This window comes from Clavelina lepadiformis, chromosome 1 (assembly GCF_947623445.1).
Source record: "Clavelina lepadiformis chromosome 1, kaClaLepa1.1, whole genome shotgun sequence".
NCBI classification, from domain to species: Eukaryota; Metazoa; Chordata; class Ascidiacea; order Aplousobranchia; family Clavelinidae; genus Clavelina; species Clavelina lepadiformis.
In genome coordinates, this window is record NC_135240.1 from 22184360 (window position 1) to 22200650 (window position 16291).

Sequence of the window (16291 nt, forward strand, 5' to 3'; positions counted from 1 at the left end):
TTAAACAATAGGTGACCATCTGAGGTTGTCTCAAGGAGCGTTCATATTTTCCAGAGTGACGATTTCACTGCAAGTAGGTCACGCAGCCCGCAGTTAAAGATAGGCGGTTAAGTCACATGATGTTGCAAAGCTCTTGAGGACGGTAGAACAGGGACGTTATTCAGAGGTGATCTCGTTGTAACAAGATCTACCTCGGGCAGCCAAGTTGATCATACTTAACCTTTGTCTGCTGAGATCAATTATATTATGCAACAGGGGTGAAATTTCACAAATCGCGAAATCAGGGTAAATAGAGAACCTACACATTTTGACAACGCATTGGTTACGCATAGAAAACAGTACCTTTTAAAGGCTGAAGGGGCATACTTTTTGAACATCTGTTAGAGTTACGGTGTAAGCCTGTCATAGACCAGGTACTATTATGGTTTGCAAAACAATTGCAAAAATTAGTTCATTTATACTGTAGTTAAATCCCAAAGGTAACTCAGGAGTTATTATGAACTACTGTATGCTCATTATATATACATCCTTTGACACGCTTTCAAAGTTATGGCCTTTCCCTGCAATTACATAACAGCTGAGAGAACCTCTTATGTCTTTCATTCATTAAGTCACAGTTGGGATGGTAGCTGTAATAAATAGATTGGAAGCCAAAAACTTGTACCAGTTAGAAAATTCGATGCTCTTTCACATGCTTAAATAGTTGTATTGTAATATGGAACCGAACATAGCACTAATATGTTTCAGGTAACTAAGTTTTCACAATTCAAAGCAAGATGGTGTGAAACATGATTACAAAGCAGTGGCTTTTAACTAAAGGCAGGATATCCCTTTTCTTATTTCATCAACTTCAGCAGGTTATCCACCATAATCCCAATACCATCAAATATCTTGTGCAAGTCAGTGTCACACATGAATGCGGGAGTAGTTACCACTTTTGTTTTCAGATCTACATGGGCTTCGTAATAACGCAGAACAGCAAGTCAAGTAAATAACAGAGCAAGATACAGTACGTCCACAACTACCGCTTAATAAATAAAAAGTTAAGCATTATCCCAATTTTACCACACAAAAAGATGTGCTTCTTATACATACCATAAGTTATTGTTACAAAAAGGATATTGTTACATCTTTTGCAATGTGCTTGGCTCCACATTGCTCTATTCCGCCGGCAGTTCCAGCATACGGCCACTTTCCATCCTCTTCTTCACTATGACCGACAGTAACCTCAACACCAGGCAAACACTTTGCTGCAAGTACGGGAGCGATGCAAGTCAACCTAAACACATTCAAATAAATGACCATACTGTACACATGAACACTATAGTATCATGTAATTTTTGTGATACGTTTTATTTGGCATAATTGGTGTGTTAAGTAAATATAGGGATTACAATACAGATGTTCAAAACACACCTATAGCTGTTACTATTATAATAGAAAAAAAGGGTCTACATAAACATGACATACATGAAAAAAGCTAACCAAAACACTGTCGTTTTGAAAAAACACTTTTGGGAAGCATGATCATGAGGTGAAAGTAAACTTTGACACTGAAATGACAATGGAACTTATGGAAGGTTTTCTGAACCAACGCACTAGACTTTCAACCATTGGCTACCTAATCTCTCTTTTAAGTACCTTCCAATAGTGTATACATAACTAAAACTAAACTGTGATTTTGTCTGACAGCATTAATGAAATTATCTCCGCATTGTGATACACAATAAACGAAACAAGAGGGCCTAAGTTTCATTTTGAATATAATGGAGTTCGCATATAAAAGATAAATTTTGCCACTTGTGGTATACTGTATTTCATGAGCTATCTTAAATTTATTGTTCCTGTTATATTGGCATATCAATATATAGTATACACCTTCACCAAGTATAAGTATGTACTTGATATCTTCCTTGCAAAAAAATATTAAACCTGCAATGCTACAAAATGACTCACCCTATTGGTTTACTGTCCCCTTGAAATGCTTTTAACACTCGTTCAACATTTTGATTTACTGTACATGACGGACCATCAACAGCCCACGAGCACAGATTTTTGGCAGCACCAAAGCCACCAGGAAAAACAACACCATCAAAGTCCGCAGATTGTAAACTGAAATTTTAAACAACGTTACCAAAAATAACAAAAAGGTACTTTCTGTAAAAATTATGTGAAAAACATTTTACTCTGATAAAGGTTTGATGTTTCCTCTTGCGATTCGAGCAGATTCTGTGAGAACATTTCTAGCTGGTTGCATTTCTTCACCTTTTATATGGTCAATGACATGCATTTGTGGTATGTCAGGTGCAAACATTGAAACGCTAACACCTGCTCTGCTCAAATGAACCAAACATCTAAATGTAAACAAGATGAGCAACTACTTTGAGGACCGATAGTTAAAACTTTGTAGACTCTACAAACTTTCAGCCAGATGGTAATTGGCAAAAGAATAAGAGTATATCACAATGACATAAATGAATCATTAAATATAGAATAAGGTATCTTATGACACACATTGTTTTGGAAAAAAATACTGACGTTCCAAGAGCTATTTTCTAAATTTGTGAAAACCAAGTGCTTGAAATAATTTGCTTACGCAGAAGCTTCATGGACTTCTGATCCATCATAGACTCCACATCCTGAAAGAACCTGCAAAACATATTAGAAAAAATTACATACCAGGCAATAATATATAGCTACGATAAAAATACTACAATTGCCACCAGGCATAATCTTAATAACAAAGGCTGCTCTTCTGGCATATAACTTTTTTAATAAATAGGCTATATTAAATACACCACAAGAGCTCAGCTTTTGTTATTGGCATGTATGCAAAGTTTTATTTAGTCTGCAGATACTTATTCATGACAGATACTAAAAATTGAGTATGAGTAAACATGTGTGCACGTAATACTAACGCTTGGGTCAAGGAAGAAATCTGATAGCAACTGAGTAGACGATTTCTGAAATTAATTGCATCACCAGCCAGTCTTTTTGTGCCATTGGTGCCACTGATGATTAAAAGGTTGCCGGTGTTTACTGGCAGGGTATCGTTGGCTGCTTTTCAGTACATGGTATGAAATGTCATTGACAGATTGGTTATTAGCTATTAACTTATCAAAATAGAAACACCACAAACTTTTCTAAAGCAATGTAGCTTTAGCTATTTAGTTTAGTTTTATGTTTTATAATGAAATTTATTTGCTATTTCTGTGTACCGTACTCATAAATACTAAACATATTAAATTTAGGTAACATGAACATGACAACATGAAATGGTTTTACAAGTTACAAAAAACATTTGAGGAATTAAGTGAAAAGTTTTAGGCGATAAAAGGTTATAAACGAATCAAAGATAACAAAGCAGTGAACAATGTGAACTTTTAAAACTTTTGCAAAGAAGAAACGGGTCTAGTATACAAGTACACAACCAGATGATGTCACAATTTGAGTAGCTGGGGCCAAGTATATAAAGGCATCCTGTGGTTGTGCACTTTTATACTAGACCCTAAAAAACTAGCATAATTTATTTTTTCTGTAAAAAAAGTTTAGATAGAAATTTAATAGGCCAACGTACATATTAGAAATTGTAGTTTGTATAAGCCTGGGAATACTAATAGCGTGCACGTTTTTCTCTCATGGCAGCAGGCAGCATGTACGCAATCTGCTTCCCGCACATTACTATGTGCATTGTAACAGTATGGTACCAATTTTTATTAAATTTCTTTCAAATAGTTTAGCGGTAAGCTACCATTCTGGCCCACTTTCAGTTTTTAGTAAGGTGACAGTTCTAAGTTACCGTATTAATTAAAAACATATGAGGTATGGGCCAACCGTACCAGAGCAATCTTGGGGCTCATAATTGTTGATCCCGTGTGTATTCCTGATGTCTGCTGAACAAGCGATCGTTTTAAATGAAATAATTTTCTTGCGTTTCTCAACATATCACAAACGACTAAAACCTTTCCGAATTCACAACGCAAACGTGGTTTGCATGCAATGCAACTGCAAATAGTTTTGCTTGTTTTGGAGCAGCCCGTTGAAGCGTTTCCTCATCGACATCGAATGATTTGCCGAGATAGAGAGAGATCAGATCATGATCAGAGGTGGAGGAATTGGTCTAGGTTGGTGAACTCAAAAAGATTCTAACTAGGATGTTAATCAGTAAAAAAAAAACTAACTAATTCTTGCTTGTGTTTAGACATTTATCGCACATCTTGCTAACGTCGGCCGTAAACTATAAGGTTGTCCGCCAACAGTAGCCTAAATAAAAATGAAACCAGTGTGACGAATGTTATTTGGTTGGTTGTTGATTGATGCCAATGTCATAATTGATTGGTTGATTGCCTCGTCAATGGCTAATTAGCGCAAATTGAGCCAGCTTAGGAACAACCTTAGTTTGCCAATGGGTTATAATGTTTCTTTCGTTTACACAAATCTACTGACTTTTGGAACAAAAAAAAAACAGGACCAGCAACATATGTACAAGTTGTATTTTTCAATTCTCACATAATCAACTCCGCAAAGTTAGTAATAATAATCACACTTAATGGTTCGATCGTACAAACAATGCTCACTCATAAACTGTAAGTCAGTCATAAAAAGTTCCTCTGCTTTCTCCTCGCGTTGCCCTCTGCGTTATCACCTCTCTCCCCTTCCTCTTTGCGACACCCCGTTCTCTGTATACATTCGCTACCATGTCCATATAGCTGACTTGCTGAAAAAGTTCGGTCATGGAATCTGATTGGACAATAGGGTAACGCGTGACTTCTTCAGTTGTTACCTTAGGTTGTAACACATGTTCGTGTAGATTGTAGTTGCTGGAATTGGAGAAATTGGACGTCACGTCGTCTACACTCCCATGGCGTTCTCACAACTCGTCATGCTGGGGAATGACCTTTTTCTTTGAACATGGTTTCCAGATCTTGCGAGCTGGGTAACTGCTGCGTTATTTCCTTGATTTTGTCTGCAGCATAAGACTTTGCCATCTTTGATATGCCGTTGTCCGAAAATCTTCCGATGACGTAGTACTGGTCAAGTGATGCACTGGGTGACTTGTCACACCAGAAGTGTCCGCTACGAAATAACCAGTTAGTTTTAAAAATTCCATCACATCAGGTTGCTTTTACTGCTTTTGTGAAGGTATTGTTTACGACTGGGTGTAAAATTTTATTATTCCATTTGCCGCAAAGTGGAATTCTTATACTTTATCAATCATGTTGATAGAGTTTTAAACGCTGGATTGCAACAACTGGGATTGGGATCAGAAACGGGATATTGATTCCTAGGATGGTGTTTCTTTTGGTGGGGTTTTATTTTTACCATCCAACAATACAACGGTTACAACGATTACACAATAACGACTGCTAATCTTTTCCTCCACGTTTCCCTGAATTTATTGTTTTTGGTGTAAATATTCATAAATTGTGTGTTTTGTGGTTTACTTCACTTTCGTTTAGTATTAATATAAACACACTTTGGGTTTGATGGCCGAGTTAATTTTCCATCGTTGTCGCACCACTACAATTCATACATTGCACGTTTGAGGCTCTCAGGGCTTCAAACGTGCTCAGAATTTATTTAAATTTTACCAATCTGTGGCAAGCAAAGTTATTACAGTGTTATACAATAGGCTTATCACATTATCTTTTTTATTGCAATGCTATATTGGATGTTGTACCTGTAGCCTATGTTTTTTATAACACAATAAGTACGTGATTGAATGAGGTAGGCAAGCTATTCCTCTGTTGCATACTTACATACATACACATAGATCTAGGCTAGCTGGTTAAGCTTTTGAATATGATTTTTTGCAGTAAGCCTACCGCCTACCGGTACATTCTTCGTACTGACATAGATAATTAGGTCTAAGTTATACCCGAAAATACTGGTTCTTCTATAAAAACTAGCTAAACTCATCAGAATACACAATTTTACACCCACAAAACTTCTTTCTTTGGAATACTTAATACTGCAGCTTTACCTTACCCGAGTACTCGTCTGTAAATAGGATACAAACCGTACTGCCCGAGACGACTTCCTAAACCAGGTTCCAGGCTTCATTCCTGTGATTTTACTAGTTGGAAAACCTGGAACGAAACCTTACTTTTAATCGTTCACAGTTCACACATGCGAAAAACGCGATTCCTGGTCGCGAAACCCGCTTAGTGTGAACGCGGGCGGAGCTACCACCAGGTACAGAACCTAGTTGTCATTCCCTTATGTGAACGCAGCCTTAGTAACGGATTTGGTTTTCTCATGTTTTCATTTTATTGGGTTATTATTTAGTAGTCGTAAGAATGTGGTATACAGCTGTAGTGAATTTTATGCAATTGTATTTGTGTAAAATTTATAGTGTCTTGGTGGTGGACCTCGGGCACATTGATTGCACTTAGAGCGTGGAACGCACCTTGTTACTTTTGTGGTTTTCGACCTTAAATGTGTAGGTTTGTCTGGTTGCAGTGGGCCCAACCTTGTTCTTTTGAAGTTGCAAGTGTTTTGTTATATGTTTTTTATTTGATCTTTTATTATAGGTTATCTCCATTATAAGTTTGTTTAAGCTTAATTAAAGTATTGTGTTATGAATTATGATACACTTCAACAGCCTTTCCTGACTTGCAGTATTTAGGCTGCAGGCCCATTTGTCAATTTGTGGGATTCAAACGTTTGAACATCCGGTCTTCTTACTAGTATGTCATATTCAGCAGGAGCCGATATACATATAGACCAAAGATTGATGTTTGGGTTGCCACAAGCAAGAGTCTAGCAAGTGAAATTACTCATTTTAATTATTTTCTTAACTTTGTCTAAAAATGATTAATGAACCATTATATTGTTAACAGTGAGCAGAATGTACTACTATTATTATGGTTAGTGATCGTGCAACATGAAGATAATCTATTGCAATACAGTACAGTATACGCAATACCTGCATATCACAAAGTGAGAGATCGAATCGAGTGTGAAGAATAACGCACACTTTTTTCTGTGACAATAGCAACTGCACTGTCAACAATCGATTTCTTTACAATGAGAAATGGATTGGTTTCATATGAGATATATGCGAGTTCTACTGTATTGTCACTGTACAATGCGTAGTAAACATGCGTGCTTGTAAGTTGTTATGTTTTTATAATTTTTAGGGCTATTAATAGCGTATTTATTAGCCGCGGGAATACAGTGCTCGAAGTGAAATATAGTTCTAAACGTACGCTTGTTAACAGCCGGTTAGCGCATTTCATTAAAATTCCAAGAACCGGTTCGCACGAACCGGCTAGCGACCTAGCGTTATTCTTTGGATCGTAGGTAACCTAATTATTATTAAGTGAGCAAAAAATATTAAAGAAACTGGCTAAAAGTCTTTAAAATGACGCTTAAAATTTCATATTAACTGCGAAAATCATAAGACTTACTATACTTATTTTTGTACATGTTTTAACCTATGGTCTACAATTCTACATGGTATGGTTGAGTAAAATCATGTCTGTTAAAAGCTTGATTAGTGTCTTTCATAAACTGTCCTAGTCTTAATAAATGAAGCAAATTCGTATACAAACAAACACTTCCAGTTAGCTATTTTACGTTTGATTGTGTAAAGAAGTTAACGAAGCAGTGATTGAGACTGAACATGGAGAAGTAGCACATTGAGCGCTGTTGTAACTAATGACGTAACTCGGAAGTAATAGAGAATGTGTCGTGTATACAAAACACGGCCGAAATATAGCACGACGCTTGTTGTTAAAACACGAAATAGAACACTAATAACATTGTAATATAATTGCTCATTAGATCTATATTATTGTTTTGCGTCACGTGTAACTTCTTTAATCGGTCACAATCTTTTTCCAACAAATCTCGGCTGAACTCTGGATACGATCTCGGATTGTTGAGTGTCCAACTGTCAATAGATTACGATTACGGTTCAAAAAACCAACATGTCTTTTGTGTTGAATCATTGCTTCGCAAACTTCTGGGGTTAATTCTGGCCTGGACTACTTTGCTGAACGATCATACAAACCTACTTTACTTCAAAATTTAATAAACTATGCCAAATTTTACTTTCTTTAACATTTGGCCAAATGAACGTTTTTTGAGTCAAACTCTACAGTCTCTACACCATAATTGTAGACACGCTATGTCAATGTTGATTTATAAAATGTTTGTCACGAATGTCAAATGAACTAAAACGTCCAAAATCAAGCTACACGTCCATTATACAATAGGCCTATACGGATAATAAAAATTTTCTTTTTCAAAAATTTTGTTAATTTAATTGACAGCTTTTAGGGGCCTGTGGTCTAATATAAAATTACACAGTAAAATGCACCTTTAATTCAGCTTTATCTTGCATATGGCCATTTTTTCAACAAAGCCTTTAAAATTTCCTTTACAATTTATGTTTTGTTGATTTATGGAGAAAGCTCAAACATTGTTAGTATTTGAGTTTGCGCATTTGTTTTCAAAATCTAGCTCAGCTTTTACGTTATTATTGATTTTGGGTATTGCAAATCATGTTTTTTGCCAGAGCATATGTTCGTTCATACACAGCAGAATGAGAAACTAACTGCAGTTTTTAAAATTTTGCTTCAGTTTTAGTTACTAAAATAAACCAATATTATTAAATTTATCAATAAATGGTATTTTATTAGTACAAATATTTCATTCATTTTATCATGTACTGAAAAGCAGGTCGTAGTCAATACTACCTTACGTACTCTCTTTTAAAACAACGTATATTCACAAATTTAACATTTCACAAAATGTTCTCGTGTCCAAAAGACTGTTTTCAAGTAATACCTACAAGCTATATGCCATATAGAGTATAGACTTTAAATTTTACCAGCATGGTACAATGTATTAAATGTTTATTGCAATATATTACGAAAAGGACAACAAAAATTTACGGAAAGCTCAATAAAATAGTTTGCATTTTATGAAAAAATAAGTTGAAAATATGTTAGAATGAGCAAAATAGATCAGAAAAGAGAGAAAGAAGTTTAATGTGAAAGTTCAATGCATCTAGAAATATTGTGTAGAATAAGCATGTAAGTGAGATTTCATTGCAGAGCATGCATAGAAAATATATTTTATGCATGTAGCAAAAATATGCAGAGTAATACGTAATATGGTCAGTGAAAAGAACAGTTTCAGAGTAAAATGAAAGCAGTTTTTAAGGTAAAAGCTTCAAGTTCAAAGCTATCAAAACTCTAACGCAAAAGAAAATAAAAAGAAATCCTCTTATGTATATTGTAAAACTATATAAAAATACAAATATCGTTTTTAGTTAAAATGTTGTAGAATACTGCCTAATAAAGAGCTAGATTTACTTGACAGGCCTTTAGCTTGCTGATGATGTTATTAATATATTTGCGATGTTATACATATGATGCTATTAATACAGTTCACGAAATGCACAGTATGCTTACATAAGTACCGCTTTAAACTATGGCTTCATTGCACCTCATTGAAAGAAACTGGCAAATTTCAGCACCATGCTCATTGTTCTTATGAAAAATTCGGCAGGCATCACTGCAGTAACATGTTATGCCACAGTTTTCACAGGATTTCCATTCATTAACCTTGTAATAATAACATAAATTTATAAAACAGATAAAAATTTTCACACAAGGTTTTTCTTATGTTTTAATGATCATGATGAAAGCAAGTTTTTCAGACATTCATCTTACTTTCAAATTTTTAACGAACTGAAAGAAGACATGGAATTTACTGGCTATCTTACTTTAGCTTATCAATCGAGATTGATTATATATTATTGCAGATGGAGTACCTCTGTCTCTCTTCTAGAACATTTCCTGTAGGAACAACACCTCAAAACTTTCTCACATAATTCAGGAAGAGGATCCAGCACAGCTGGACACAAATCATCAGCTTCTGAACAAACAAGCAAGAGTATACTTGTAACAGCATTTATAGAAATGTTATGATGGTAATCAAACATAAGAGTTTTTGAAAAGTAATCGCATATCATGTTTATTTTAAAATAATCCAGGCAATTTTCCATACCAAGGTCCTTGGTGCCAGTTGTTTTGGTTGCAGAATATAAATTTTTCCACAGCCATTCTACAGCGCTGATAATTATGCGACTGTTGGAATCAGCATTTTCATACCTAATTACATCAAATTTGTGTACAAAAATGAATTGCCAAGGTTATAAAACAAATAATTTTGCCGTACAGGTATTGTGAAATCATATAAAATTGTCTGATTTTTTAATGAAAAAAACTATCAAATGACTTACATTGATTCAAGACTTTCCAAAGTGAGAATTTTTGACAACTGGTATTTAAAAGCAATAGCTTGACTTTTCAAAAAGCTGTGTACACTTGGCCTGAAAACAATAAAATGAAGTTGTGCCGTTATTCGCAAATTTAGTAAATCACAATTATTCTAACTACATCTTACAATGATAGTACAAAATAATTAACGTTCAAATTCCTGACAATTAATTTTAAACAACTTCAAGATCCCAGGCATAGCCTACCATTTTAATACTGCATGAATTAGTACAACGAATGCAAACAATAGGGCGCTGCTGCTAAAGCTCATGCTGCTATAAAAGCTTTCAGATTGATGCCAAACAGGATCAGTGGGGGGCTGGTCAGTGTTCCAGAGCAAAACCGAGCGGAAACAATAAGTGAAGACACGCTCTTGCAATTCACTAGACCAAGTCTTTGACTGCCCATCCGCACAGAGCAATGCAATTGCCTGTTCACACAAAATACGATTACAACACTTTACAAGGAGTATGCATATGCTAAATTTTCCATTTTTCAATAAATTATGACAGTGTAGGTATGTAGCATACCTGCATGGCTATTGTTTGAAACTTGACAAAGTGCAAGTATTTCTTGGCGCAAGTGAAAGTGGCACATTGCAAGCCATTTAAGCACATATCAATAAACTTCAATTCCATTAGTTGTTGATAAGAATTTTCTAATCTGCAAAAACCATAACGAACACTATAAAGCTCATATGACAATCTGCTTGAGGTTGCCATTATAATTCTCACCTAAAACAATATATATATCTTAAAGCCATCTCAACTCTTAACATTTACACATGTTGAAGCTTAATCATATGCAAAGGTAACAGTGTAAGAGTTTTACTAGCGATAGTATTGAATTTTAAAATAAAAATTCGTGCAAAACTAGTCACCAGTATTAAACAGTGTCAAAATGAAAATGCAGAATTATAAAAACATAAATGCCTTTAACAGAAAATCTTACTTTTCAGAAAGAATTACGACAACAAGACGGTCTAAAACACTGATGGCTGGTACCATGTCACATTGCAAATCACCTTGTTCTACCATGGAAATCAGTTTCTTCAAAAACCATGGTTGTCTACGCAGCACTATCTGCAAAAAGTTGTTCCATTTCAGAATCAAAAACTTTATGCAGTGTCAGCATATACAGTCATCAGTGGAGACTTACAGTATTACGTATTGTTATAGTCACATATTGTAATATAATTTTATCCTAATCCCTAGCCAAACCTTTTCGATGTTGTCAACACAAAGAACGTTAGTCAATGCATCCAAACACTTTTGCCTGATGATGGGAAGCACTGGATTCTAAGATACAAAACGCGCTTATTATGCAATCAATGTATTTAAATGTTTGTAAATTTTTCTTTCGGATTGCCAAAACCAAAACCATATACATATATGTGTATATATAAATGTATTGCCGCACTTAATTTACATTACAACTGACAGTTTTTGATAACATTACAAGAATGACACTAATTGTTTTTGCCTTGCCTTGTTTTATGAAAGACCTTCAGTGAAATATATTAATTTTACAACCAATGAACTCACTTTCATCATGGAGAAAATTACCAGCAATCCACCCGCTTCTGTAATATTCCAGCACAAAATATGAAGTGCTCGTCTAAACACTGATCCTGATTGAATGCTGCAGTTATCTGATAAAGACAAATCTTATTTAAAGATTATGAGGTCATTTTCAATAAAATAACGTTTTTATTTCCCATTCGAAAAGGGTCACAACTAAATGCATATTAAAAAAAGTTGCATTGTAGTTCCAGAGACAATATATACATGTTAATTTAAATACATCTTCATTTGAAAGTTCAATATATCTTCAGACATTTTCAGATTGATACCTAGTTTGTTAAAACCATTTTTTCTAATGTCTCGTGGTGGCCGATTGTACTGAAGATCAAAAAAGGTACAGGCAGTTACTGATCCATGATACAAGGCAAACATAAGCTGGCTCAAGTTAAAAACTGCTTCCGCTTGCCTAAGTGCTACAAACAACATTTTTTTACGTACATTAATTACCACTAAATGTTCTGGTTAATATTTTGCATATGAAATGAAAGAAAATATACTTCAGGTGATTTATCAGAATAATACCTATTAAAGGAGGGCCTTGAGCTGTATTCTCCATATCTGATGAAGTCCAAAGAAACGGAAGGCCATCTCTGGTCTAGAAAAGTTGATTTAATATAAAATATCTTGATAAAACAAAAACTACAAAAAAGGAACCAAGATTTTTTTACCCCGACTTGTAACTAAAGTGACAAACCTGGCAACACAATGTTGAAATCAAATGATCTGAATCAAAGTTATCCAAATCAGCAAATGAAAACCATTTTTTTGCAATGTAATGACCCTTTTTTTGACACACTAAAACATTTTCTGCAGTGGTTCCTCCCACCTGGATACAAAAAGCATTTAAAACAGGTTTTAATCAAGTCTTTATTTTCTGACACAAGCCATGTAAACAATTTTTAGACATCATACTACATTAAATTGGCTATGAGAACCTCATGGCTGTATCCAATTAAGTGTGGTAGATGGTTTCTTTCGAATAGGTTTAATTTTTTTAGAAAAATATTTGCTCTACAGTAGTTACTGAAAGACCTAATTTTTTGCAGTCACAATATGACTAGAACCATGTTGAGTTACGTTGAGCTCATGTTAAGTCAAGCTATTTTGGACATTTGACTCGAGTCAAGTCAAGTCATGAAAAAATGTGACTTAAATCCACTAAAGTCAAGTCAACGACTGGGGTCATTAGGTATGATACAACACTGACTCGAAACAGCACCATGCTGCAATGAATATAAAATAAAATGACATATCCCAGCTAATTGTCTTCATAATTTCATTGTTTCTTAAAACAGAAATGAAGGCATGACAGCCTATTTATTTTGCTTGAAGTTTTAACTGGTACTGGTATGATAATCTTTATCTTCAGACTGAAGAAATTCTTTGCATGACTTAAACACGGAAACAATTCTTTATCGGTCGAGCTAGGATTACAGAACTAGCTTTTGTGCGAGTTTCAATTGTCAAACATCTTTTATATAGTATTGCCTGAATTTACAACTGTCCATCATGTCCACTGAACAGGAGAAAGTGCCGTTAATACATTATCCAAGGGCATTACAACGGTAACTGAAATGCACAGTTTATCAAAATCTTAGCTATGCTAACCTGTAAGGTACCAGTATTAAACTTTAGGCGTTACAGTCTAACTTTTTCTGCTAAAAAATTCCAAACTTGCAACATAAAACTACATTTTAACTTTTAACCTACTTTGCAAAAGAACATACAGCGTGATACCATACGAAGTCTTACCATGTCTGCTTTTAAGGCGTTTCTGTGTTATAGGTATCGATGTCAGCACTGCAATTCGACCAGTTGTAGTTATATGCCAGTTCCCTGAAGTCAAGCTGCAAAAGAGTGCTGTAAACAACAACCTGGAAAGATACGGTGCCGGTAGGCTACTTTTAAAGCCCAGTTTCTCAAATTCGTTTCCAAGATGAAGAGAAGTCGGCACTTGGATCCAGAGACAAACTCTACAAAACCAAAGTAACAACGTTGTCTCTGGTGCCAAACAATATTTTCCTACACTTCATGTACAAGTTGTTGTCAAAAATGACCCTTTGAAAGAATCTCAGCTGATTTGAGTGTTTTGCATTTATTCTATCCCTTGTTCTACAACAATCAGATCCTATGATGCAACAAAGAAATTGTCACAGCTGGCTACCAAGCAGGTTTTATCACGTGATTTTTAAAATTTTGTCTGTTGACAGAGACAACACATCAAATACAAGGGACAACTGGTGAAATGCAGAAATTTTATTTTTGCTTATTTTTGCTTCATCAGGGCGCCCAAAATGAGTTAACGAAACATTGACAGAAATAAATTTTTGTATTTCACAAGTTGTGCCTTGTATTTGATGTTAGTATGCCTGGTAGCAACCAAAGTATTTTTAGAGACAACACATGTCAACAAAACTTTGCTCCATCACATGATCCCACTCCTTCATTCGTACATACACTGATATACAGCATACAATTTTACTTAATAAAATGAGGCAAAAATCATACCTAATCTGCTTTCGAATGTTAATGTATAACTGTATAGTTGTGGGCGCCATTTTAGAGACCATAGTTAAAGCAGAATCTTTGGCTACCACGCAATGAAAAAAATGCAAAAGGTCTCTCTTTCAAATCAGAATTTTTAGGTTTTATTAATGCTTAATAGACCTTCAGGGTTGTACTGCCAGGGACTGATTTGACAGATATTAAATTCACCGAGGATAATTTTCCGTGGTTGAATTGAATGGGGTTGAGTTGACCAGAGTTCAATTGACTTGGAACCAAAAGTGAATATTCATCGGAATTTGCACGAAAGGTAAGTTCTGTAACTGCGGCTCAGGCACTGAGAAATATTCGCGGACTTTTTCCAAAGACTTTCTTATGTCCGAAGATAAAGGCTGTGATACCATACCTAATCAGAAGTTTTTAAATGTTTCCCGACATTGTTCAATTGTTTGCGCTTGGTTCATTCCTTTGGATTTGAGATAATGCATATGACAACTTTATTGAAACTTTTCGTTATTTTATGTTTAAAATGAATTTTTACAAAAATTTGTTACTGGCGGATTTCATCTCTTGTGAAATGGAATATCTTTGAATTAAATACTGTGTTCAGTGTGCTATAGCTTCTTCATGGCTGTATGTTTGAAGATGACCTTACTTAGGGGGTTTACCTAATGTGACCTAAAGGAGCGTTCAAGCTGCGCCCTGCCAACCAAGGAGTGTTTTCACTTTTAAACTAGTTTCAGTCGTTTGTCTTGTTTTGTTTTCTACAAAACTTGGCTGGTTTGTAACATCGGGTAATGAAATATCACACTAACGTTTTGATAGTGAAGTAATTTTAGCAACTTACTGTATATCAAGCGTGTAATTTTTGTGCGTTTGGTGTGGTATGGCAGTATATGGCGTATAATAATAATCTTTATCCTCGGACTGAGGAAAGTTTTTGGACGACCTAAACCCAGCGATCGCTCCTCATCGCTCGAGTCCCGCTAACCTTTGTGCAAGGTTCGATTGTCACACATTTTTTTATTTGCTTTTATTTTAAATCCTATTGCTCAAATTTTAAACTATGTTGGCGATATTCAATAAACAAAAATAAACATCATTAATGCTCTGTCCGCGGCCATGTGATCTACTTTCTGTTGCTTACATTACAGTATTAATTTCAATTTCTTACAATATAGGTAAAATACTATCAAAATAACTTTTAAGCCTTATGAAAAACTTACAGCTTGAAATCTAAATTTCCTCGCAATTCATTTTACCTACTTCCTTGCATGTTCTTGCAAGAGCCCAACCTTAAGAGAAATACTACTTTTATCAAGGCCTAATGTTCAGACTTCAGTAATATTTTTGGTGCAGTTTATTGTTGAGAGCAGGTTATGTTTATTTTTTCATAATTTTTGTGCGGTTTAGATTTGAAGAAATATGGTAAGAAAGTTATTGTGTAGGTGAAAGGGGGTCTAGTAAAGAAGTGCACAACCTCCACATGTTGCATTTATATATGCTACTAGACCACTGCTACCCGAATTGTGACGTCATTAAGTTGTGCACTTCTGCACTATAGACCTTGCAGTTGTGTTGTTTTATATACACTATTTCATATATATTGAATTTCATTAAACAGTGGAATACATGTTGTTAAATGTTATGCAACCTTTATTTGCTTTTTGTAATGTCTTTTTAGAAATAATTGGTGTTTACATGTTTGGGTAACTTATTGGGATTTTTCTTCATAGAATGTTATAGTGAAATGTTAAGCAAAACTTAAAACAAACTGAAAATTATACCAGTTTTTGAAAGGAATATGCATGTAATGGCATGCATTGTTTATAATAAATCGGCATACGCATGAAAAATGTAAACATCTGCAAGTTTTGTGCATCATACATGTGCCGAACTTCTACCATA

At 34.9% G+C, this 16291-nt stretch overlaps 2 protein-coding genes across 3 annotated transcripts; both read right to left on the reverse strand.

The window, feature by feature from the left end:
• Positions 1–615: 615 nt before the first annotated feature.
• Positions 616–3999, reverse strand: LOC143472117 (glutamine amidotransferase-like class 1 domain-containing protein 3, mitochondrial). Its single transcript, XM_076969938.1, has 6 exons — positions 3840–3999; positions 2597–2649; positions 2187–2354; positions 1957–2112; positions 1123–1279; positions 616–962 (listed from the first exon to the last, which is right to left on the reverse strand). The coding sequence occupies exons 1-6, from the start codon at positions 3942–3944 to the stop codon at positions 837–839; spliced, it is 765 nt and encodes a 254-aa protein (XP_076826053.1). The 5' UTR covers positions 3945–3999; the 3' UTR covers positions 616–836.
• A 4861-nt stretch (positions 4000–8860) lies between these two features.
• Positions 8861–13968, reverse strand: LOC143444140 (uncharacterized). Of its 2 annotated transcripts, none has more exons than XM_076943274.1 (13): positions 13631–13968; positions 12573–12704; positions 12401–12473; positions 12148–12291; positions 11840–11946; positions 11516–11593; positions 11247–11377; positions 10826–10958; positions 10502–10725; positions 10259–10348; positions 10024–10127; positions 9788–9888; positions 8861–9578 (listed from the first exon to the last, which is right to left on the reverse strand). In XM_076943274.1, the coding sequence occupies exons 1-13, from the start codon at positions 13631–13633 to the stop codon at positions 9438–9440; spliced, it is 1461 nt and encodes a 486-aa protein (XP_076799389.1). In that variant the 5' UTR covers positions 13634–13968; the 3' UTR covers positions 8861–9437. The 2 variants fall into 2 exon arrangements, with proteins under 2 accessions (XP_076799389.1, XP_076799388.1); XM_076943273.1 differs by having other exon boundaries at positions 8863–9578; positions 9788–9891; positions 13631–13965.
• Between the last annotated feature and the right edge of the window lie 2323 nt (positions 13969–16291).